Raw genomic sequence first — 24127 nt, 5'->3', positions numbered from 1 at the left:
GGGAATCAGTAAATAGAAATTTTAAATTAATACAAAACTGAATATGAATGTTTACTGTCTAGAGTTTCATAAATTGGCAATCCCCTCCCACAAGCAGACATGTAACACAGATTCAGGAAACTATGAATAGGAATGTGGACTGAAATGCAACTAACGAGCCACATTCTGAATGCTTAAAAAGCAGCAATCCCCAATAATTTGACTTTTTATTCTCTAGAGCAAGAAATTGGAGTCTTCAGCAATGCAGAAACATGGTATTCATCAATTTTTCCACCATAAGAGTGGCTTCTTACATCAAATAGTAAAAATTATCTGTACTTGGTGCCAAAAAGTCCTCTTTATTTCATGGTGCTTTGCTAAAATGAGAAAAATGGCATTCTTGCCAAAAATAAGATATTTGGAGGCTGAGCTCAATCTACCTTAGCTGGAGACACAGTGGACTTCCTTGTGTTTTCCCGGGTATCAATCACAGTGGAAGCTGGATTTACCATGCTAGAAATGTAAAAGAAACAATAATTCAGAGAATAAACCCTTACTTTTTGAGGAAGCATAAATCATGACTCTGAAGCATAGAGCTATTAAGGCAGGACAGCAGAGGAAGTTTGTAAAACCAAACTGTTAGAAAGAGAGAGGGAATTGGGGCCTAAAGATGATTAAGCAGTGAAGCAAAGGCAAAGGCAGAGCAGAAATGAGAGGCAGGCGTGAGACAAGCAAAACCATCCAGCAGAAGCCTTGAAGTTTTTATCATGGTACCAAGCACACAAGAGGTTCACAATGTGAATTTGTAGAAATGAACTCAGCTCAAAGTCAGCAGCTAACATCAGGTGCAGATGACAGGGAGCTACTGATCGCAAGATGGTGGGGGGAGGGGATGTCAGTGCTGAAATGAAGGCCCAAAGTGTGTCAGGGCTTGATTTCACAGAATCGCAGTGCTCACTGTAACTCAAGTGGGAAATAACTGAAGAAAAGACTCAGGTGAGACCAGTGACTTGACAGCACACCGTGCAGGGATGCAGTGGCGTTCTGGCATCTTGCTGAGGACTCTCAACCCAACTCTCCAGGCTAGCCAGTGAGTTCTTAGTTCAATACAAGAGGGATAAGGCCAAGCACAGCAGCCAGAAGATGATGGGAGAATAGAAACCTAGAGCTGGCTCAGAAGAATAAATAAGATTGTCTACCCAAAGGGCAGGACAGCCCCAGGATGAGAGTGAGGTAAGAGTAAATGGAGAGAAGTGAGTTTAGCAGGGCTCCTTCCTGAACAACCACTCCCATGGCTATTGAGAAAGAAGGAGAAAAGAGAGTCAGAGTGGCCCTAGAGAATGAAGAAAACCACCTGCTCAGACTTCCTGCTCCAGTGGCCTTGCCTCAGGCATCAAATGTGAAGTCACTATTGGCTGAAACCACTGTGCCCACTTAGACTCCACATGTCCTCTTAGTGATGTCACAGAGTCAAGAACTTAGAAAATGCCTGGAAAGGTGCTGGCGTTACACCATACAGCAGAGGAAGCAGAGGTTGCGGAAGGAGAGCAATGTGCCCCAAGGACACGGAGCCCGGCCCAAGAATACAGTGACTCCAGTTGTAGGCTACATGTTTCTATGGCTTCCTTTCCTTCCCTCTGCACTCCAGTTGTTATTTCTGCAGAGACTTAGTCTCAGGAAGAGACTGAACTTCTATGGAGGCCATGTTCCCTCTCATTACCCTACTCATTGTTCCAGAAAGGAATTGTGGCAGATGAGGCAGATGTATATAAAATACATCTTGATCACACAGATGTGACAAAGAGTGGGGGAAAGGACGGGAAGGGGAAGAGCAGGGAACAAGAATGGAAATTTATTATGGAGCCAGAATTAAGGCTAATAGAAAAACACATCATTGGAATCTGGTAGGCTCAAACTTCTATCAAGTCTTCTAGCAGTCAATGTGAAAAAAAGCAGCTGGTCACTAAGAGAACTCAGTCCACACTATAAAAACAACCAATAGCTCAGGATTAGAAAGCAATTTATCTTGACTGCCATCTTAAGACACCACTGAGTGACATGGGGAACCTTACAGCACATGCCAGGCTCAGTTTCTTAGACCATTTTATATTATCTCCTTATAAATAAAGCATTCACATGATCAGAAGACCTGAACCAAGTGCTGCTGGTCAGGGCTGTCCACGGAACACACATCTTCTGCCACCTTGTTCCTTTCTCCTCTTACTCACCAAGAACAAAGGATAAGCAGAACCACTGCACTTTCTCCTCCCTGCTCCTTGGAAACTCAGGTCCCTAGCTCTGAGTACCTCTATCTCACATCATAAAACTAGACATGAACTCAATCTCTGTCTTACTAAACTCTATCAAGCAATGTACATCATGACTACTATGTAACCTCCTCCTGTGCACAAGTATCTGATCTCTCACAGCCAAATGGGAGATCCCTCAGGAATACCATCTTGACCATCACTCTATCCCCCTGCAATGTCGTGTAGAGCAGCTGGGCCACAGATGGTGAACAACTAAAAAGGTGAAGGCCACTGAACCAGCGCCAAGGAAGATGGAAGCAGATAGGCAACCATGAGCTTTCCTTTAAAAATCCATGTTATCTGCCAAACAACAACAAGGCATATTATATAGTTTTTTTTTAAAGTCTTTGTTTCTTAGCTCAGAAAGCAAAAGAGAGGAAGAAACAACACATTCAGAGCACACAGCTGTACACTAAAATACAGAAATACACAGTACTCACCAGGTTAGCATGTGGCTGGGAGAGAGGAAAATGAGATGAGGTTGGGACACGTGGTTAGCTACTTGGTTAGTCTGCTTACTTTGAAAAAATGAAACAAGAGTCTTAGACCTCAAAGTCTGTCTGTGAAAATATAGCTACTTCTTAAACTCTGGGTTTACTTCTCTTGAGGAATACAGCAACGTTTGGCATGCCTGCCTATTATTTGGCAACCATCATTACAGCAACCATCTTATCTTCTATTGATTTTTGCAACATCCCTGGGAGGTATGTACCTTTCTCCTCATTTGACTCATAAGAAAACCAAGCCTTGGGAAGGTTGAGGAATCTGCTGGATGTTACAAAATGAGTTCAGGAAGAGCTGGGGATTTGAGCCAGGTGTGTCTGACCATGACCCCAAAGAACACATAACAATGGCAAGGCTATTCTGCCTCTGATTTCTCACAGTAACAAAGCAATGGTTTATGGGACGCCTGGGTGGCTCAGTGGTTGAGCATCTGCCTTCAGCTCAGGGCATGATCCCAGGGTCCTGGGATCGAGTCCTGCACAGGCTTCCCGTTGGTAGCCTGGTTCTCCCTCTGCCTATGTCTCTGCCTCTGTGTCTCTCATGAATGAATGAATAAATGAATGAATGAATGAATAAATACTTATTTAAAAAAAAAAAAGCAGTGGTTTATAGCAAGACGACTGAGGTCCAAGTGATTCTTCCTTCCCAGTCACTCTCACATCTGTCACTTCCTTTCCAGGTGTATTGTTACCTCCTGTATTTCTGTTGACTATTAACTTCACATCTGACCTACTGATTCTGAAGTTCCACCCCTCTAATCCATTCAGCATTCCACCAGTAAGCTGGGATGATCTCAAATACAACTTTGATCATGTTGCTCTTTTCCTCGTTACCTTTCCCTGGATTCCCCAAGGTCTGTGAGATGAAGTTGGAACTTGTCAGGAAGGAACTGGAGATCCTTCATCATCTACCCAGTATATTTTCTTCCTTTCTGTTGACGCTTCATGCTAAACAAAGCTGTCTATCTACTCATTACAGCCAAAACTCTCTTGACTGGTTGTTATCTCCACTCAGCCTATCCCCCAGCCCAGCCTTCACGTATTTTGCTGTGCTCTCAGCCCTTGCTCTCATCTCCAAGCCCAGTCCAAATCTCACTGCCTGGTGATGCTGCTCTGGTATCAACCCATGTGGAAGTGGGTCTCCTTGTCTCGAATCTTATAGCACATTTCATTGGTTCTTTGGATTAGAAACTTGCTCTCTGTCTGGCACTATTTATCATGTGATCAGATATTCACATACGGATGCATAATTTTTCCTAAAAGAGTAGTCTCTTTATAGCCAGATACTATGTCTTTGTTTCTTGGAATCCCTCTTGGAGGCAGTAGACTGTGTCCTGAATATAAAAGACATTCAGTACACTCCACAAGATGCACTTTTTAAACTGTAGCAAGCCAAATTCCACACCCTGTGCTTGTAATAGCTCCCTCAGGCACCCTTCAAAAACTACCTGCCAGAAGGAACACTTAGACAGAATATGTTTACTTTGTTAAAAGAATTATTCAAGTATTACATTATGATGTTGGCATTAGGGTTAAAAGTATCTGCATTTTAACATAACTCTTTGAAGACTTAACTATAAAGAAATAATAATGTTAGGTACTGTTGCAAGGACACTGGGGAGAGAGGTGAGGCTTTAAATTACACTACATAGGCAGCCATACACTCCATCTGTGTCTGTGTCCAGCCATAAAGTGCTCCTAAGTACATGAAAGCAACTTTTAAAAGCTTTGGACCTAAACAGGCCTTTCTCACTTAAATAGTTAAAAATAAAAGCAGACCTCTTATACCTTTTGAGGTATTTTGCAGCTTAAATATTAACAGTGCTGAATCAGAAGTAAACTCTGCAAGTGATTTTTTTCACGTGTTGTTGTTGTGACCTCTCTCTTTGGATGGTGAGGTCCTTGTAAGTTAATGCTGTATCACATCCCCAGCACCCAGCACCATGCTGGCATATGTTACACTCAGTGAAGCTCAAACACATGAATAAACAAAAGAAATGGCTCAGGAATAAAGGGAGGGAGTAAGTTAGAAAATATGCTAGGCGAAGCCTTTCAAGTCAGTATTTTTTTAAGTAAAACATTACTTCTCTGGTGCCACCACACTGCACGCTATAGATTTCTCTAACGTGTATAGTCTCAGCCAAGTGTAAGACACTCTGATGTCACAGTGAAACTATTTCCACCACAAGTGATGTGGGCAAATCCAAGAGTCTATGAGATTAAAAAAGATTGTTTTAAAGACCTCAATATAAGGGATTCTGTGGGGCAGGCCTCTAAGAAATGAAATGGTCACATCACTGGATACGCAACGTATCCAAGAACAAAGATCAAATGTACTGTCCATAGATGGGCATCTCTACCTTGCTTTTGTGAGCCAGCTAGGTGCCTCACATCGATCTTATTATTGAAGGGTTAGAGGTAAATAGCTAATCCATCTGTAAGACAGAGATAGGGAGGGAGAGGGGGAGAAAGAGAGAGAGAGATTGAGAGAGAATAAACAAAAGCCTTCCAGGAAAAAGAACGTTAGAAAAACTAATACTATTTCAGAACTAAAGACTTGGTTTTTGTAGGTTTCTTTTTAATTTTAAATGTTTGTTTTCCTTTGATTAAGACAGTATATTATCTCCGGGTATCCTTGGCAAAAGTAAAGTCTCACTTTTTCCCTACAAACATAGGATATACGTTCTACTCATGCTCTAGAAATATAGTTGAATATGAATAGGAGAAAGAAATAACAGTAATGACTGTTAGTCATTAACATTAGTAATATATTTTTAATATATATTTTTTTATTTCAATTAATTAATATATAAAGTATTATTGGGAACCCTGGGTGGCGCAGCAGTTTAGCGCCTGCCTTTGGCCCAGGGCACGATCCTGGAGACCCAGGATCGAATCCCACGTCGGGCTCCCGGTGCATGGAGCCTGCTTCTCCCTCTGCCTGTGTCTCTGCCTCTCTCTGTCTCTCTCTCTGTGTGACTATCATAAATAAATTTAAAAAATTTTAAAAAAAGTATTATTCATTTCAGAGGTAGAAGTCTGTGTAAAGACATGGTTTTGATTGCTTGGTTCCCATTCAGCAGAAGGTTAAGAGGAAGGTCGGTGGGAGAAGTATTACTGAAGCATAGGCAGTCAAGCTTAGAGACTAGCATATTCGTTCATTATGACAACTTAGAACAAAACAATGTTTTAATTCTACCAAAAACAATGAGAAGTGAGGATGCACAACTTCCCTTGTAAGAAGACTCATCACTTTGACATGTCACAGGGAAGTGCTGATGCCATGGAAAGAAATACCACAGGGAAGGCTTTACCTTGTTCTCCTGAATCCATTTTGGACACATTCTCTAGGGATTTTTTTTTTTTAAGATTTTTTATTGATTGATTCATAAGAGACACACAGAGAGAGGCAGAGACATAGGCAGAGGGAGAAGCAGCCTCCCTGCAGGGAGTCCAATGCAGGACTTGATCCCAGGACTCTAGGGATATTTTTGATGAATGGGCATCACAAACCTCTGTAGTAGCCAAGCTCCCTCCTGCCTCTGTGCCTTCCAGTTCTCTATCCTGAATGCCCCTCTCTTGCCGTTGTCCGAAGGTGAGAAAACTCCTCACATTCTCTTCCATCTTTTATAATCACCAGAGCTCATGGTGCTACTGCTCAACTGATTCTCCATTTAAGTCCAGAGGGGGTCAGTCCTGTTCTTGTAGTTTGACTTTTCTCCTTTTCCTCTTCCTACTCACTTCCTGAGCTGCAAACCACTTCATTTAATCATTCATTTATTCATTCGTTTGTTCACTAACCTCATTCACTGTTATTCTTTATTTCATAATTATCTCATCAACTATTTTCAGTCAGTTGGTCAGACTCTCACTCTCCACCTATTCTCCATTTATTTATTCATTCCATGTGATACTTGTTGGGCATTGTTGAAGGTGTTAGGAATAGTGCAGTAAACCAAACAAAATATAGCAATAAACCAAAAGTCCTTTTCTTCATGGATCTGGGGGGAAGGGATAATACATACAGACAGTAAATATAGAACATGATGTCAGGTAGTGAGAAGTGTGCTGAAGGACAATGAGAGACGGTGCTGGCATTCATTCATTCATTCATCCCACAGATACTTATTCCTGATTGCCTACCATGTGTTAGATGGGATATGGTGGTGAATAATCTCTGTCCTCAACTTTGAGAAAGAAATGCAGTGACACTCAGCCCTGGGAATCTGAATGTTTGGAAGTTCCTTGGGCAGTTCTAACCTACAGGTCACAGTTGAGAACTTCTCATCAAGGGATTCTCATATCCTTTATAGATTATCAGATAGCTGTGTCTTACAAACACTTCAAATTTCTTCTAATTTCATCTCTAAAACTCTAGACATTTCTTTTCTCCATTTCCTTGATTAGGTTCTCACCAACTTTCACTTAAACTTCTGTTATAATGTTCTAATTGAGCTGTCTAACCCCATCTTCCACAAAGTTACCAGAATGATGATTCTAAAAAGTAAACTTGATCAAAAAGTCATTTAATGGCTTCTTGTTACTTAAAGGGAAAAGTCTAGCCTTTTGGCCAACATTCAAGGCTCTTCACAATCTGGTTCTAGCCTCTTCCTCCAGCATAACTGCCTACCACTCACACAGTATACCCACCATACTAGACTACTTCCATGTCTCCAACATGCCAGGCCCCAAAGTCATCCCCACTGCCTGTATTCTCCTCTCCCCATGTCTACCTGCCATAATCCTTCACATCTTTCAAGAGCTGCCCTACATATAACTATCTCTAGAAGCTTCCCTGACAATCCCTCCCATTCACCCTGGACACGGTCAGCGCTGCTGGCTGTGTGCTCCCACAGCTTTTTAATTATACTTATCCTACCACATCACAATTTATGGTTATACGTGTCAGCTCCTTTTGCAAACAATAAGTTCCCTAAGGACAGGAACCGTATGTTGTTCATCTGAATTCCTAGCTATCATCTTGTATACGATAGACACTTAATAATTACCAACTGACTTAACAAATGGCTGAACGAAGAATGAATTAGCAACCCTACAGAATGATTTATCCTATTGGGTGCTAGCAAGACATTAAATAAGTGTTCCCAATCAACTGCAAACAAGGACATTTAAATGCTGTATTTCCAATAAATAGCCTGAGTTGCCTAGTTAACCTATGGGTTAATTGTTCCATCCTAACCATTTGAACCTATTTCTCTTTCTTATTTTTCTCCACATCTCACTCTTGCAACTGCCTTTCTTTGGCCTTTCTGAATGCTTCTGCCATGTCTCAGGCTGGCTTATACCACCCCCTATTTTTTCTCCCGCAAAAGCAGTCACTGACCTTTGACTGATGACATCAATCAGGGCTGGTATGTATAGAGTCAGAGTATGCTACCACCACCTCCTTGGTGTAATGCCAGGGCACTGAGATGCCCACTGCCCCTAACATAGTCCTCTGTGCACCAAACACCTTGCTTCCCTTGGTTGAAGGCACTGGCTTTTCTGTATTTGAAAGATAATTCTTTAATCTTTGGAAACCATCAGAAACTGGAAGTCCTCCCAGCAGAAAGTCTGCACAGTGTGGGAGACAGGCACGTGACAGACCTCTGACTCCTTTCACTGAAATGCCCTCATCTGTACTACACACCAGATGACAAGAACTACTTGGGCTGTGTGTTAGGATGCCACAAACATGCTTAGACTCATCTTTCAATAGGCTGACCATTGAGAAAAGCCAAGAGGCTCAAAATTTCCATCCACACAGGCTGAAGTTATTAAAGGTGAAGTACTCTTTAAGTGGAATGCATGTTAGATCCCTTAAAGGAGAAAGGAGAAGCTACCAGGCAACAGAGGGATGTGGGATGGGGAAGGGCATGGGAAGAGGAACCAGAAGGGGGAAAGAATTGGGAAACTTGGAAAACACTTAAAGAACCATCATGTTTTGAGAGTACTGGCCCAATGTTGACTACAGAGCTAAGACAACATAAGCTACCACAGGGACCAGGCCTCAGAGAGGCAGTCTGAAAGGAAGAGATTAGAGAGGGGCAGAAACTACAGGGCCAGTCCACTTCCAGGTTCCTTCAGACCAAAGAAGCACCAAGAGTGGGACCATTTACGACTCTTCTCAGTAGAGAGGCTACTAGACTCTCGGTGTTGTCCAGAGGGCCCAAGCTAGTTTCACAGACTATGTTATCTCAAGTAACAAGGGAAGGTCTTCTTGTCCAGAGCAGGTCTACCTCTATAGTCAAGAGATGTTATTCCTCCTTTATGGGCAGGGTCCTGTTCTCATGAGAGGAGCTTCTCACATCTTTATTATGTATTCCCATTCCCCACCTTGGTTCAGCCTGGCTCTGTGGATTATTGTGTATATGTGCCCCAATTAAAAAAAAATATGTGCCCCAATTATTTGGGGGCTGAAAATGACATAATGTGCTACAAGGTGTGGTTCATGGACCAGTGCCAGCCTGAGAACTGTTTGTTACTGGTTCACTATGAGGTACGTACAGAAATTGAGAGTATGCATATAGAATCATATATAGCAATTTGCTGAGGCATCCCAGCACATGATCAGGGTTTATATTTTGGATGTCTTTGTTGTTTATTTCATTTTTGTTACATTTTTTAAAAGGTACCAAGCTATGATGACTAGAAATACACATTTTCTAAAAAAACAAAACACTAGTATTTTACTACAGTTTGTGCCAACACTGCCCAGTTAAAATTCAACAACCAGCACTGGAACTGTGACCATTTGCAGTTTTCCCTTTGCCATTCTAAAGAAAACCTGAGTCTACTCCTTTGGTCATCGAACCTCTCTTTGCTTCTTTGTGTGACAGGTGCAAACATAGATGAGTTCTGAAAGAACACAGGTAGCGGACACCGCCTGAGTTCATGCTGCGCATGCATGATGTTTCAATTCTTCCCAGGCAGGACCACACAGAATTGTGTCCAGAGAAAGAAGGAATCTTGCCACAGAGTCTATTAGAAAAAACTCCTGTGGAAATTGCAATATCTAGTCACTGTGGCCTCACAGGACTCCCGGACACCTGACTCCTGGCTAAGAAAATATTGACAGGTACTGAGTCATTCTATTGAAGTTCCATTCCTCTAAAAGGACAAGCCCCAAAATACACTTAACACACCCAGTTCCCAAAGGTTAAAGTATAGGTAAGAAACACTGCAGGAACCGGATATGAGTAGTAGTTTCTGACATAGGAAGAGGGAGTATACAACAGCCCCTTCCACAGTTCCGGATGATTATCACCTGTGTTACATAATGAGTGAAGCATACTAGATACAGCTGACATTTTTATCCTTGCCTTCTCGACCATATCTCATCTATGTTATAATAACATAATTACAAACCCATTGGAAATTGCCAATTTTCTTTCCTCCTGCGAAATGCTAAGTGGTTTCCACATCTCATTTCATTTAATCTCATAATATCCTGGTGAGGCAGCTCTGCTCTGATTTAAGAGATGAAACCAGGAAGACTCATCTAAGGTCACAAAGGAATGCAGAAAATAGTGGAGACATGAATTGTGGAAGCTGTATTAGTAGCATCAAACTGAGAAACAGGGGAGAAATACCCATCAGCCTACATGGTGTCATAAAGAAAATTAGCTGGGCTATGAAGGCAGGGGTGTCTCTATCCCCCAGGCCCTTTGGGATGAAATGAGTTCCTGGGAGGACAGAAAGTCTGACCCAGGTAAAACTGCCAAGTTGGTCTTCTGACACCCCAAAATCTCCTTTCCCCTTCTGTGGGACTTGTACCCACCCCTAGTCCGTGTTCTGGTGTCCCTGTCCCCTATCACACTGGCTCTTAGGAGGTGTTGTCAGCAACTTGATGATGATTCTAAATGACTGTGTTTTCACTCCTGAAGTTTCTAATATTTCAGGTCTCATCTTTCCCTATGGAAGGAAATCCTTTATCTCATTAGGGAGATTGCTGGTAAATGGGGAGTTACCAAAGGGAAGTGGTAGGGGTATGTTATTACTCTATATGTGAGGGCCCATACTTCCATTTACTAAATGCCTACTATGTGCTATGGACCATGGTAAGAATTCTGTATGTACTAGCTAATTAAGTTCTCAATAATCCTGTTGGCAAATCATTATTATTCCATTTTACAGTTGAGGAACCAAAGGCCCAAGAAGTTAGTCCCTTCTAGTGCAAGGTCACAAAATCAACTAGTGGCTATTTATTGTTTAACTTCCAGCCAACATGGCTTCTACAGATGTAAGAGAAAATTATAAATCATCCCAGAGGGAAAACAGTCCAGTCTACCACCCAGGGAAATGGATAATGGGTATTTTAGTAGAATCAGTATTCCGTTGTCTGTGTGATATAACTTGCCTCATATTTGGTTCTGAAATGCCTATTGATGCCTATATTACAGACTCTCTCCCTCACCTGTAATCTATATTGGAAACAACCCTGATCCCCATGTGCCTCAGGCTTGGAACCTGACTTGGTAATTGTACGATCAGCAAATCTGTCGACTTCAGCCCTATTGGAGACTCTGAATTGAACCATCTTCACCAAGGAGCTATAGATAAAATACAACTGCTTTTTCATCAAAGGGCAACAACTACACCTCCAAGGGATGAACATCTGGGAAGATCCTTAAATACCTAAAAGCAAATCATCAAAACATTTGTAGCAATGTAGCTCCACAATCAGGTACTTCTTAAGAAGGATGCACAATGTACACTTTGGCCAGATGGTAACAGATATGGAAAATACCAAGAATATCAAGACTGAAATATGGAGGACAACCTGCATCCTGAAGAGGCATTTATTAAGCACCTACTGTGTGCCAGGTATTCTACATATGTTATCACTAATTCTCACTACAGCCTTTCCTGGTATATACTATCATTCTTATCTATGATTAAGAAAAGAGACTCAGGTCAAATGACTTGCCCATTATTAAAAGGCTAATAAATGGCATATTTAGGACTTGAATTCATGTCTCGTTTCCATGCCTGAGCTTGTTCTATTACACCAGGTTATTACAATTTGGTCATAATTCACCTCTTCTCTATCTCTCTATTCACTTCTTCTCTGAAGTGACTGTATTTATTTTGAAGTACCTCTTCATTCTACTCTAAGGTGAAATCATTAATACAAATAAAAATCAGCTATTGTTGGTGCTGGAAGAAATCACTACTTAACATTTTAATTTTACTTAATATTCAGACTTATTAGAAATTCTGGAAGCTGGGAAAGAGTATTGCTCAGGCTTTATCCACATCAGGGCCCAGAATTCTCTCATACATACTTCACAGAGCCTGTGAGAAGAGTTTGGTCTTTGTGCTCATAGCACCCCAAGCCATGAATCCCACATGCAGTGACTGTCCTCATGAGCTCTGTCTTACCTTGGGCTTGCTGGGGCTCCATCTTCTGGCTCTTCTACAGCACCAGTTAGCTCTGGGGGAAGGAAAGTATCTTTGTTGACATTATTCACCCAGCTTTCCTTTGCCTCAGTTGCTCTGTCCTTACTCTGTTCAGCTGAAAAGGAAACCGTAAATACAAGAAAGTTATCTCTCACTTCCATGACCTACAACTTTCCTAGCAGCTCTTGTCACTGAAGCTCAGACCTGAACTTCAGGCCTTCCTGGAGTGCCAAGGCAATCACTCAAGAGTCTGAGTCCCCAGAATCAGAATTATATCTGCAAAAGAAGTCAATAGATTCCTGTGATGTTAGCTTATCCCAAGCAGACTCTCCCGAGTATGAGCATACCTTTAAATGGGCAGGTAACTGCAGAGACCACTCCAGCAAGATTCTGACCACCTCTAGGTGAATTTGACCTGAATTGGGGTCAGGACAAAATATGTATGGCCGGGGGATGCTCAGGGCAGCTAGTCCTCATTGGGATAGAGACACTATCACTACCAAGCACTTACTGAACATCAGCAATGTGCCTGACTTAAGTCTGGGCTCTGGGATCAAAAGGGGAACAAATGCTTCTAGTCTGGAATGTTCCACTGCCTCTTCTTCCAGTCTTCTACACACTCAAGTTCTACACATACTCCTCAATATCCAACTCAGATGCCAAGGTCCCCCATAAAACCTCTGGTGCTCCCTCTTCAGGAAATAAATTCTTTTTGCCTCTGCACACCCAGGACTCTTTACCAGCATCTCTCAAGTAATTAGCATTAACTAATTATACTAAGTGTCAGATGCAGTGTTGTTGGCTTTTGTTTTGTTTTGTTTTTATGCATGCATGCATTACCTTGTGAGGAAGGAGCTATTTTCCAAGTTTACGGATTTGGAAATTGAGGACCAAAAAGCTCAGGAAACTTGCCTTGGACCACAGTGCCAGTAAGTGCTTGGAATGCTTATACATGGGTGTTAAGATGAAGCAATACAAGAGCTCCCGGTTTCCAAATAGTCACATTCCAGGGTGGTATTCACCATAGGTCTCTTCACACATAAGCCTAGTTTTGTCAATTGCAAAATAGAATCCACAGTACTGACTTGTACCTCCCAAGACTTCTGAAGGCGTGGATGGTTTTAAAAACCAAGAGGGATACAAGTAATGCATGGCACATACTAAACAACAGGCCCTTCTTTACAAGGAGTATGGCTCTGAGTCAGAAAGAATGAAATCCCAGCTCTACCATTTGCCAGTGATATAACCTGGACAAGTAACTTCACTTCTCTGAACTTGATATGTCCCATATCTAGAATGGGTATAAGAATACCTACCTTAAGAGACTGCTGCTATGGTTAGAAATAATAGAGAGCAAATGCTTATCACATATTAAATGTTCAGGAGGGGACAGTTATTTTCCTTATAGGCTAGAGCTAGACAGGGGCTGTCCTCAGGGGTCAGAGTTTACACTGCCTAGCTCAGAGTCAGGAAGAAGGCACACCATACATATTTAATAAACCAAACATAATTCTAAGAAGCCCTCAAAATACTGTCTTTACAGTCCCTTAAATGATATACTTGGTTGATTAAAGAAGCAGCAGATGTCAAAATTGTTGAAAGGGAAGCTAATCTCTTCCTGTCATCCTACTCAGAGGAAATGGTTCTGAATCTTCAGTTAGAAGCCAAAGGAATGAAGGTGGTAAGCACCTTATAAGCCCCAGTTGTTTATACTACTACAACTCAACACAGTAACACTGTATCTAAAGGATTTCCTATGTTTTTCTACATAACCCTGTGTCCCTTAGCCCTGCTTTCATCCATCCGAGTCCAGGGAAAGAATATTTTTAGCTGGAGGACTACACACTATGCAAAGTGCAGCTCTAAATGACTTCCCTCAGCAGACTCCAGTAATAATTCTAACACCCTTCCCATCTCCTGACAACACCTGCCCAAACAAATGCCAGCTCAAAATGTTTTAGCTAGAGCAACTCACCTGCTACCTGAAGCTTCTTCTTTCTCATGGATGCTCTGATGATATCTGCACCATGAATTCTGTCTCTGTGTCTTTTTGCCTTGGCTTCGTAAAACCATTGGCCACTCATATTCTTCAGCTGTTGGTCATCCTTAATTTTTTCAGGCAAATGTCTACAAAACAAAAAGAACTTTACTTTGCTAAGAACCCATGGTAAATAAATGAGTTCACCGTGACAGTGGATAAAGAAATCTGTAAACATACAAATAAAACTCTCAGTATTTTAGAAGACCCCACAAACCTCCTAGATGACCAAGAAATACATATTCCTCTTTGACTGAAAAGTCAGGAAAGACAAGGCTAACATTTTTTAAAAATCAAAGACTTCATCTATGACCTCTACATGATGCCTGGCATTTCTTAAGAGCAGATTCACTTTTTGGCTGCAGTCTTCTGTGTCCACTGTTCAAATGTAAATACCCCAGGGAAAGATGGTTTATTAAGTGTCTCTAAACCCTGCTCCCTTTATCTGTAAAAACAGGTTCATCATGGTAATCTACTTCATGAGATTGCTTGGAGGATTAAATTAGCTAATGCATGTAAAACTACCCTTTGCAAATGCCTGGCACCTAATACCCAATGAATAACTGGTGGAGGAGTTATCAGCTGGTTAATCCTTTCCATTTGGCAAAATGAATTTATCAGAGACTTTTGGGGGGTGGGGGGGTTAGTGCGTGATGTCCCTGGTTCTTAATGCCAGAGAAATGAATACTGAAAAAGTGGGCTGTAGGCAGGCAAGATCAAATTTATGGAAGTAGGGGGGTGGGGAGTAAAGGCAGAGGCAAATTCCGATTGTGTAGATACTGCTTTCAAGGCCTCCACAATCATTCATGCTCATTGAAAAGCTAGTACCTGTAGAACAAAATAAATATGGCCCTAAGATCTCCCTAACAAACACTTGCTTAAAAAAACACTGTTCTACCTGACAAGTGTTGTTTTTTTCTTATCATAAGTGTTTAATCCATATCCCCTCTTTTCCGATCCTTTCCACATCCCTACTGGTAACCATCAGTTTGTTCTCTACAGTCAAGAGTCTGTTTCTTGGTTTCTCTTTTTTTCTTTGTTCATTTGTTTTCTTTGTAAATTCCACATGAGTGAGATAATATGGTATTTTTCTTTCTTTGACTTATTTCTCTTAACATTATTCTCTCTAGTTCTATATATGTCATTGCAATGTTATTGCAAATGGCAAGGTTTAACTTTTTAAAGACTGAATAATAATCCATTGTATACATACACTACTTCTTCTGTATCCATTCATCTATCAGTGGACACCTGGGCTGCTTCCATAGCTTGGCTATTGTAAATAATGCAAACATAGGGGTGCAGGTGTTCCTTTGATTTAGTGTTTTTGTACTTTTGGGGTAAATACTTAGTAATGCAATTACTAGGTTGTAGGGTAGTTCTATTTTTAATTTTTTGAGGAACCTACACACTGTCTTCCACAGTGGCTGTACCAGTTGCCTTCCCACCAACACCACAAAAGGATCCCTTTTTTCTCCATATCTTCAACAATACTTGATGTTTCCTGTGTTTCAATTTTCACCATCCTGACAGGTATGAGGTGATACTTCATTGTGGTTTTGATTTCATTTCCCTAATGATGAGTGATGTTGAACATCTCATGTGTCTGTTGCCCACCTCTGTCTTCTTCAGAGACATGTCTGTTCATGTGTTCTGCCCATTTTTTATTTGGATTGTCTTTTGGGTATTGAGTTGTACCAGTTCTTTACATATTTTGGATATTAGTTCCTTATGTCATTTGCAAATATCTTCTCTCATTTTGTAGGATGCCTTTTAGTTTCACTCTTTCCTTCACTGTGCAAAAAGAAAGTTATATAGTTCCAATAGTTTATTTTTGCTTTTATTTCTTTTGCCTCAGGAGACCTATCTAGAAAAATGTTGCTATGGCCAATGAGAGATATTACTCCCTGTCCTCTCTCCAAAGGTCTCACAATTAGGCCTTTTAATCCATTTTGAGTTATTTTTGTGTATGGTGTAAGAAAGTGGTCTAGTTTTCCCAACACTATTTGCTGAAAAGTCGGTCTTTTCTTCCTCATTGGATATTCATTCTTCTTTTGTTGAAGGTTAGTTGACCATATAACTGTGGATTTGGTTTTAGATTTCCGTTCTATTCTATTGATCTATTTTTATGACAGTATCATACTATTTAAATTACTACTTCTTTGTAATATAACTCAAAATCTGGAATTGTGATACCTCCAGTTCTTTCTTTTTCAGGATTGCTTTGGCTAGTTGAGGTCTTTTGTGGTTCCATAGAAATTTTAGGATTGTTTGTTCTAGCTCTGTGAAAAATGCTGTTGTATTTTGATAGGGATTGCATTAAATAGATGCTTTGAGTAGCAAAGATTTTTTAACAATCTTTATTCTTCCAATCCATGAACATGGAATATCTTTCCATTTCTTTGAATTGTCTTGAGTTTCTTTTATCAGTGTTTTATAGTTTTCAGAATACAGCTCTTTCACTTGTTTTGTTAAGTTTATTCCTAGATATTTTATTGTTTTTGGTGCAATTGTAAATGGGATTATTTTCTTCATTTCTCTTTCTGCTGCTTCATTATTAGTGTACAGGAATGCAAAAGATTTCTGTACATTGATTTTGTATCCGTGATTTTACTGAATTCGTTTATCAATTCTAGCAGTTTTCTATATAAAGCATCATGTCATTGCAAATAGAGTTTTACTTCTTCCTTACCAATGTGGATGCTTTTATGTTGTCTAATTGCTGTGGTTAGGATTTTCAGTACTATGTTAAAATAACAGCACTGAGAATGGACACGCTTGTCTTGTTCCTGACCTTAGGGAAAAAATTCTGTTTTTCACCACTGAATATTTTTCATATAAAACCTTTATTATGTTGAGATATGTTCACTCTGGACCTACATTACAGAAAGCTTTATCATGAATGGGTGTTATACTTTGTCGAATGCTTTTTCTGCATCTACTGAAATCTTTATATGGGTTTTGCCCCTTCTCTTATTGATGTGACATATCATGGTGATTATTTTGTGAAAAGTGAACCACCCTTGCATTCCAGGAGAGATGAGAGAGAGAGAAAGAGAGAGCATGCACGTGCAAAAGTGGGGGGAGGGGCAGAGGGAGCTGAAAAGGAGAAGCAAACCCCCACTGAGCAGGGAGCCCAACTCAGGGCTAGATCCCAGGCCCTTGAGATCATGACCTGAGCTGAATAAATGCATATGCTTAACTGATGAGCCACCCAGTGACCCATTTTTGTGGTGTTCTTTTTTTTTTTTTTAAAGGTTTTATTTATTTATTCATGAGAATGCACAGGGAGGAGAGAAAGAGAGGCAGAGACAGGCAGAGGGAAAAGCAGGCTTCATGCAGGGAGCCCGACGTGGGACTTGATCCCAGGTCTCCAGGATCACACCCTGGGCTGCAGGCGGCGCTAAACCGCTGAGCCACCGGGGCTGCCCTTTTGTGGTGTTCTTATCTGGTTTTGGTATGAGGGTGATACTGGCCTCATAGAATGAATTTGGAAGTTTCCCTTCCTCTTATATCTTTTGGAATAGTTTGAAGAGAATAGTCATTAACTCTTCCTTTAAATGTTTGGTAGAATTCACATGTGAAGCTATCTGGTCCTGGACTTTTCTTTGTTGGGAGTTTATTACTAATTCAATTTCATTTCTGGTAACTGGTCTATTCAAATTTTCTATTTCTTCCTGCTTTAGTCTTGGTAGGTTACATGTTTTCAGGAACTTATCTATTTCTTCTAAGTTGTCCAATTTGTTAGCATATACATTTTCATAATACTCTTTTCTTTTTTCTTTTTTTCTTTTTTTAGAGAGAGAGAAAATGAACAAGTAGAGGGCAGGGGGATAGAGAGAGAAAAAAAAATCTTAAGCAGGCTCCATGTCCAGCATGGAGACTGACAGAGGGCTCAATCTCATAACTCTGAGATCATGACCTGAGCTGAAATCAAGAGTCAGATGCTTAACTGACTGAGCCGCCCAGGAACCCTAACCCTAAGTTTTCAAAATATTCTGTTACAATTGTTTATATTTCTGTGGTGTTATTTTGCCTTTTTAATTAGTGATTTTATTTGGGTCTCTTTTTTTTCTTTTGATGAATCTTGCCAGAGGTTTATCAATTTTGTTTATCTTTTCAAAGAATTATCTTTTATCTGTTCTATTGTTTTTTTCATTTCTAGGTCATTTATTTCTGCTCTAATCTTTATTATTTCCTTCCTTTTGCTGAGTTTTACTTGTTCTCTTTCTAGGTCCTTTAGGTGTAGGTTCAAGATTTTTCTTGCTTCTTGAGGTAGACTTGTATTGCTATAAACTTCCCCCTTAGAACCACTTTTGCTGCATCCCAAAGATTTTGGACCATTTTCTTTTATTCCTTTTCATTTGTTTCCATGTAATTTTTTATTTCTTTGATTTCTTGGTTGACTCATTCATTGTTTAGTAGCATGTTATTTAACCTCCATGCATTTGTGCTCTTTCTAGGTTTTTTTTCTTGTGCTTGATTTCTAGTTTCATAGCGTTGTGGTCAGAAAAGATGCATGGTAGGACTTGGATTTTTTTTTTTTTTTTGAGACTTTTTCTGTGGCCTAAGATGTGATCTACTCTGGAGAATGTTCCATGTGCACTTGAAAAGAATATATATTCTACTGTTGTAGGATGGAATGTTCTGAATATATCTGTTAAATCCATCTGGTCCAGTGTGTCATCCAAAGCCATTGTTTCCTTGTTGATTTTCTTTTTTTTTTTTTTTTCCTTGTTGATTTTCTGTTGGGACCATCTGTCCACCAATGTAGGATGTTAAAGACCCCTACTATATTACTATTGATGAGTCCCTTTATATTTGTTATCAACTGTTTCATATATTTGGGTGCTCCCATGTTGGGTACATAAATATTTAAAATTGTCACATTCTTTTTTTAAGATTTTATTTTTTAAGTGACCTCTATACGCAATGTGGGGCTGGAATTTACAACCTTGAGATCAAGACTTACATGCTCCACTGACTTTAACCAGCCAGGTGCCCCTACTATTGTTATATCTTCTTATTGGATTGTCCCCTTTATTATGATACAGTGTCTTTCCTTGTCTCTTCTTACAGTCCTTAATATTTATATATTGCCATTTTGTTACTGGTTTTGTGGTTGTTTCTACAGATTTTCTCTGATTTTTTTTCTCCTGCTCTCTTTCATGGTTTGTTGGCTTTCCTTGGTGATTTACTTGGATTCCTTTCTCTTTATTCTTGCATATCTATTATTGGTATTTGATGTGTGGTTACCATTAAGTTTGCATATACATCTTTTGCATATAGCAGAGTATATTAAGTTGATAGTTACTTAAGCTTAAATCCATTCTTTTCTCCTCTCTCTGCCATGTTTTAGGTATACGGGATTTTATTTTACATCCTTTTATTTTATGAATCCCTTGACTAATTTTTACAGAAATATTTATTTTTACCACTTTTGTGTTTTTACTTTTCATACTTCACTTATGGTCTTCCTTTTCCACTCAAAGAGCCCCCTTTAACAGGGCTGGTTTAATGATCATGAACTCCTTTAGTTTTGGCTTATCTGAGAAACTTTCTCTCTCCTTCTATTCTGAATGACAGTCTTGCTGGATAGAGTGTTCTTGGCTGTAGATTTTTCCCTTTCAGTAAATCCTCCCACTCAGTTCTGGCCTGCAAGATTTCTGCTGAAAAATCCACTGATAGCAAAACGAGAGTTCCCCTAGTATGTAACTGTCGTCTTTTCTCTTGCCGCTTTAAAAATTTTTTATTGGTATTTTTGCTTATTTAAATTACTATGTGTCTTGGTGTGGACCTCCTGGGGTTGAAATTTTTGGAGGGATTTCTGTGCCTCCTGGATCTGGATATCTGTTACCTTCCTCAGATTAGGGAAGTTTTGGATATTATTTCTTCAAATAAATTTTTTTAAAGATTTTATTTATTCATGAGAGAAAGAGAGAGGCAGAGACACAGGCAGAGTGAGAAGCAGGCCTCCTGCAAGGAGCCAGACATAGGACTCAATCCTGGATCCCGGGATCACGCCCTGAGCCAAAGGCAGACGCTCAACTGCTGAGCCACCCAGGGATCCCTATTTTTTCAAATAAATTTTCTGCATCATTGTCTCTCTTCTTCTCCTTCTGAGATCCCTATAATGCAAGTGTTATTATGCTTGATAGAATCACTAAGTTCCCTAAGATTGCTCTTGATTTACATAATTTTCTTTCCTTTGCTCAGCTTGGTGACTTTCCATTACTCTGTCTTCCAAGTCATTAATTCATTCTTCAGTTTCATCTAGCCTGCTATTTATTCCATCAACTATATTTTTAATTTATTGTGTTCTTGATCTCTGATCGATTCCTTATCTCTGTGTTAAGGGTTTCACTGATGTCCTCCACTCAAGTCCAGTGAATATCTTTATGATCATTAATTTAAATTCTCTATCAGAATTTCATGTTGGTCTCTCACTGTGGTTTGGTCCTGTTCTTTCACTTGAGAATTCTGTCTCATTTTGTCTGTTTCTTTGTGCTAGGAAAGTTAGCTACTTCTCTTGCTCTTAATAATAGCCTTATGAAGAAGAAGAGGTCCTGTAGTACCCTGCAGGGCATGTCCCATTCCCCAGGGCCTGGCAAAGGGAATGTCTCATAGGTGTGTTGGTGTCCTCTGCTGTTGAGTCCTGACCTCTTTTTCCTTCAGTCCAGTGTCTCCAGAGGCTTTGTCTATCATGGGCAGTATTTGGTCCCCAGCAGGAGTGGGGCACATTTTAACAAGGTGTGTGGTGGCCTGCTTGCCCGCATTGCAGCTGGAACTGATGTCCACACAATGCCTGGTGGGGAGATGTGGTGTTGGCAGGATTGGCTCTGGTCTTCCTGGGGAGGGGCCCACAGTGCTGAGCCTAAGACAAGGATGCCTGAAAAGGGAGGATCCAAGAAAGCTCAGAGTGGTGTGTCTTGGTGTAAACAAGTTAGGTAAGCAAGTGTTAGAGCCAGGCTGGTTCCCGCAGGTAGCCGTTGTTTATGCTGGGGGGTGGAGGAGGGAAATGGGACCTGCCAGGTCCTTGTTCCCGGAGGGGTTGCCCCATGATTTTTGTCTCTCCAAGCCACACTCTGAAATGAGCAAATCACTCCCTCCTGCCTTCCCTCAATGTTTTTTAAACTGCTGGTTCTAGCTGTATGTTTAGGCTGTTGTGTGCTGTATCTTTAAGGGTAGGGACTCTCCCAGAGCTGATGCCTTGATTTTTGAAGTTCCAGGCTTTAGGTCCCACTGATTTTAAGAATTCACAAATTCAGCTCCTCTCACTTTCAAAGGCAAGTATCATGAGGATTCATCCTGCAGTTTGTGGGCTCCCCAGTGTGAAAGTCTGTTTTTCACTTTTCTCTGTGCCACTGGCTCCCTCCACACTGCAGACGGCCCCAGTCCACTTCACTCCCACACTGGGTCTTTGCCCTTTCTACCTTTTTTGATGTGGCCTCTTCTTCACCATTTAGTTGTAGAATTTGTTCTGCCAGTCTTCAGGTTGTTTTATGGGTTATCTATGCAGACATGAGAGTTATCTAGTTGTATCTGTGGGGCAAGGTATGCTTAGGGTCCTCCTACTCTGCCATCTTCCCAGCCAACCCTCTATTTGACAGTCTTTTAAACTTCAAATCTCTCCATCCATCTCAATGAGAACCACAAACTCCAGAACATAGTAAAAGAATAAAGGAGTATAAAAGCCTTAAGCCGACTGAACTTTCAAAAGGTAATGTGCTACAAAATCCAAGAGGGTTTCATGATTGTAATTCAAGCTAACATGCACCCTTCCTAAAGTAGTAAATCTAAGTATCTTAGCCAGAGAACCTGTATGATGGCCACATCAAGATGGTGGCAGGGCTGAGTGTCAGGGGTGCACACCAGCATACCTGGGAGTAGGGAAAACAGGAGGGATCCTAGCAAGTACATTTCCTTTTTCCCAAGTATGCCTGGGGAGTATCTTTTTACCCAGAGTCCAACTCTCTGCTGGAACTTTCTCTCCTCTCCCAATTATTTAGGAAGGAGTGGTCCATAGCAAACATAACCAATCACAACATGTGGACATACATCGTCATGACTGAACAGCACCAAATCCTGACAGAGACTGTTATCACTTCATGGTTTTCAATCACCAGAGAGGTCATGGTTCTTATTAAACATTTCTAATGGTTTCCAATTATCTGAGGCTTTTCACAGGACAAACAATCCTTCGTGGGCTGCTGATGGACCTTTTGCCTTCTTCTCCCAAAGGACCAAGTTTGAGTTCAATTCCAGAAGACAGAAGTCCCTCCAGCATTCCCTGATTAGAAAGTGAGCCCCTAGGGGCAGGGTCTCTACTCCATATATCCTTGCTTGGTGTCTTTGGAAAACAGTGAGGTTTTATTCAGTGCTTGTGGAGGAAAGAGGTTTCATATGAGGCTCCTGGCCACCTGGCTTCAGACTGCCTTTTCAGATTCGTTTTCCAGCACTTACTCTCAGACTCTACTTGCCAGTTATGCTGAACTTCTTACTATTCTGCGAACTGCTCTAACTTCCAAAAACATTAGAAGTAGAAAGCCCTGCAGAAAGTCTATGAGCTTTAGACTCTCCCAAACAGGTCCAAACCCTAGTTCTGACCCTTCCTCTGGCAGGTTACTGAACCCTTCAAAGCCTCAGTCTCTATTCATAAAGACAGGGGAAAATGAGACCTACACTGCAGGACTTCTGAGGTGATTAAATGAGGTGTTTACCTGAAAGCACCTAACAGTGCCTAGATCTGGAGAAGGGGCCAATAAATGTGAAGTCTCTCAGGATATCCTTCCTCACTTCTCTGTGGAGTGCATTGCTCCTTATCTTTCAGATCCAGCTCATGTACCTCACAGGGGAAGCCTTCCCTAATTGCCAAGGCACAGGTCAGTAGCTTGCCCTTCCCGCAGGCTCCCATGCCACTGACCACACCATATTCTAATGATCTATTTGCACATCTGTCTCACCCACTAATCTGTGAACTCTGTAAACTCTCGGGACCACATCTTAATCACCTATGTAATGCCAGCCCTAGCACTAAGCCTGGCACAGAACTGATACCCAACAACTGTTAGATGAGTGAATAAATGAAAGAACAAATAAATGCTCAACAGCCACCCCAGTCTAAGTCAGGCAAGAGATAAGAATGATCCTGCCACTGCTAGGGTTAAGTAAATCATAAATGTCACAAAGGCACTGACTTCTCCTGATGAGGTAGGACATCTCACACTTGGCAGAACAGGAACAAACATGATGATATCTGGCACTAACTATAATCTTATTGAAAGAGACCACAAACCCTCATAGTGTAACAACTCTCAATTTCTCTTCAGGAGGTTATTTATTTACTTATTTTCGGTGTTCAGCTGAAGGGCATTCTGTAGGTGCCCCTGTGCGACTGTGGATCTACTCCTGCCTACACGACTGTCTGGCAAGCCCTGATCATGCTAAGCTTTCAGTATACCAGGGACAAATGCTGGGTGAGTCAGGCTCACTGAAATACCTGGCTCCTGGAAGGGCTAGGAGCCATCATAGTACAGAATTAGGATTGGGTTTCATGCTTTTTAAATGGCAAAAGAATAAGAAATTATGCAATTTCATTAAGTGCCATTTATGTCTTTTCTAACATGATAATCCCTGCTAGGTTTAATTAATCAATTTCTTTTTCTATCTTAGTCATTTGGAATATTTCATAGATGAATACATATGTGTGACATTAAAACCCAAGCTTTATAAAGATGTAGGATTAAAAAAAAAAAGAATCCCATCATCTAGATGGTGCTATTAAAATCTTCTCCACCAGCTTGGAGTTGATGTCTCATTTTTCATCAACTCTAATCAGACCCATAAAAATGGCATTTGATTCTCTAATTCTTCTACTATTTAGTTGAAATGAGAAA

At 40.7% G+C, this 24127-nt stretch overlaps 1 protein-coding gene and 1 long non-coding RNA gene across 16 annotated transcripts in view; one reads left to right on the top strand and one right to left on the bottom strand.

The window, feature by feature from the left end:
* Window positions 1-24127, bottom strand: part of SYTL2 (synaptotagmin like 2) — a 117327-nt gene that overhangs the window by 37196 nt on the left and 56004 nt on the right. For 8 of the 12 annotated variants that reach the window (XM_038568400.1, XM_038568403.1, XM_038568412.1 and 5 more), the window contains exons 3-5: window positions 14169-14320; window positions 12176-12308; window positions 420-492 (exon numbers count right to left, since the gene is read on the bottom strand). In XM_038568400.1, the coding sequence (XP_038424328.1) occupies window positions 420-492; window positions 12176-12308; window positions 14169-14320 (358 nt within the window). Of the gene's footprint in view, window positions 1-419; window positions 493-1001; window positions 1145-1178; window positions 1298-1333; window positions 1416-2728; window positions 2785-12175; window positions 12309-14168; window positions 14321-24127 lie in introns of those variants that run through there. The other 4 variants (XM_038568405.1, XM_038568406.1, XM_038568407.1 and 1 more) reach the window with 4 other exon arrangements.
* Window positions 1475-11766, top strand: LOC111091501. Of its 4 annotated transcripts, none has more exons than XR_005375582.1 (4): window positions 1503-1579; window positions 2905-2992; window positions 9721-9869; window positions 11194-11766. It is a non-coding gene; the product is annotated as an uncharacterized LOC111091501 (long non-coding RNA). The 4 variants fall into 4 exon arrangements; XR_005375583.1 differs by having other exon boundaries at window positions 9631-9869; XR_005375580.1 differs by having other exon boundaries at window positions 1475-2992.

Source organism: Canis lupus, chromosome 21 (assembly GCF_011100685.1).
Source record: "Canis lupus familiaris isolate Mischka breed German Shepherd chromosome 21, alternate assembly UU_Cfam_GSD_1.0, whole genome shotgun sequence".
Classification (NCBI taxonomy): Eukaryota; Metazoa; Chordata; class Mammalia; order Carnivora; family Canidae; genus Canis; species Canis lupus.
The sequence above is the reverse complement of the archived record's forward strand: the minus strand, read 5'-3'. Positions and strand labels throughout refer to the sequence as shown.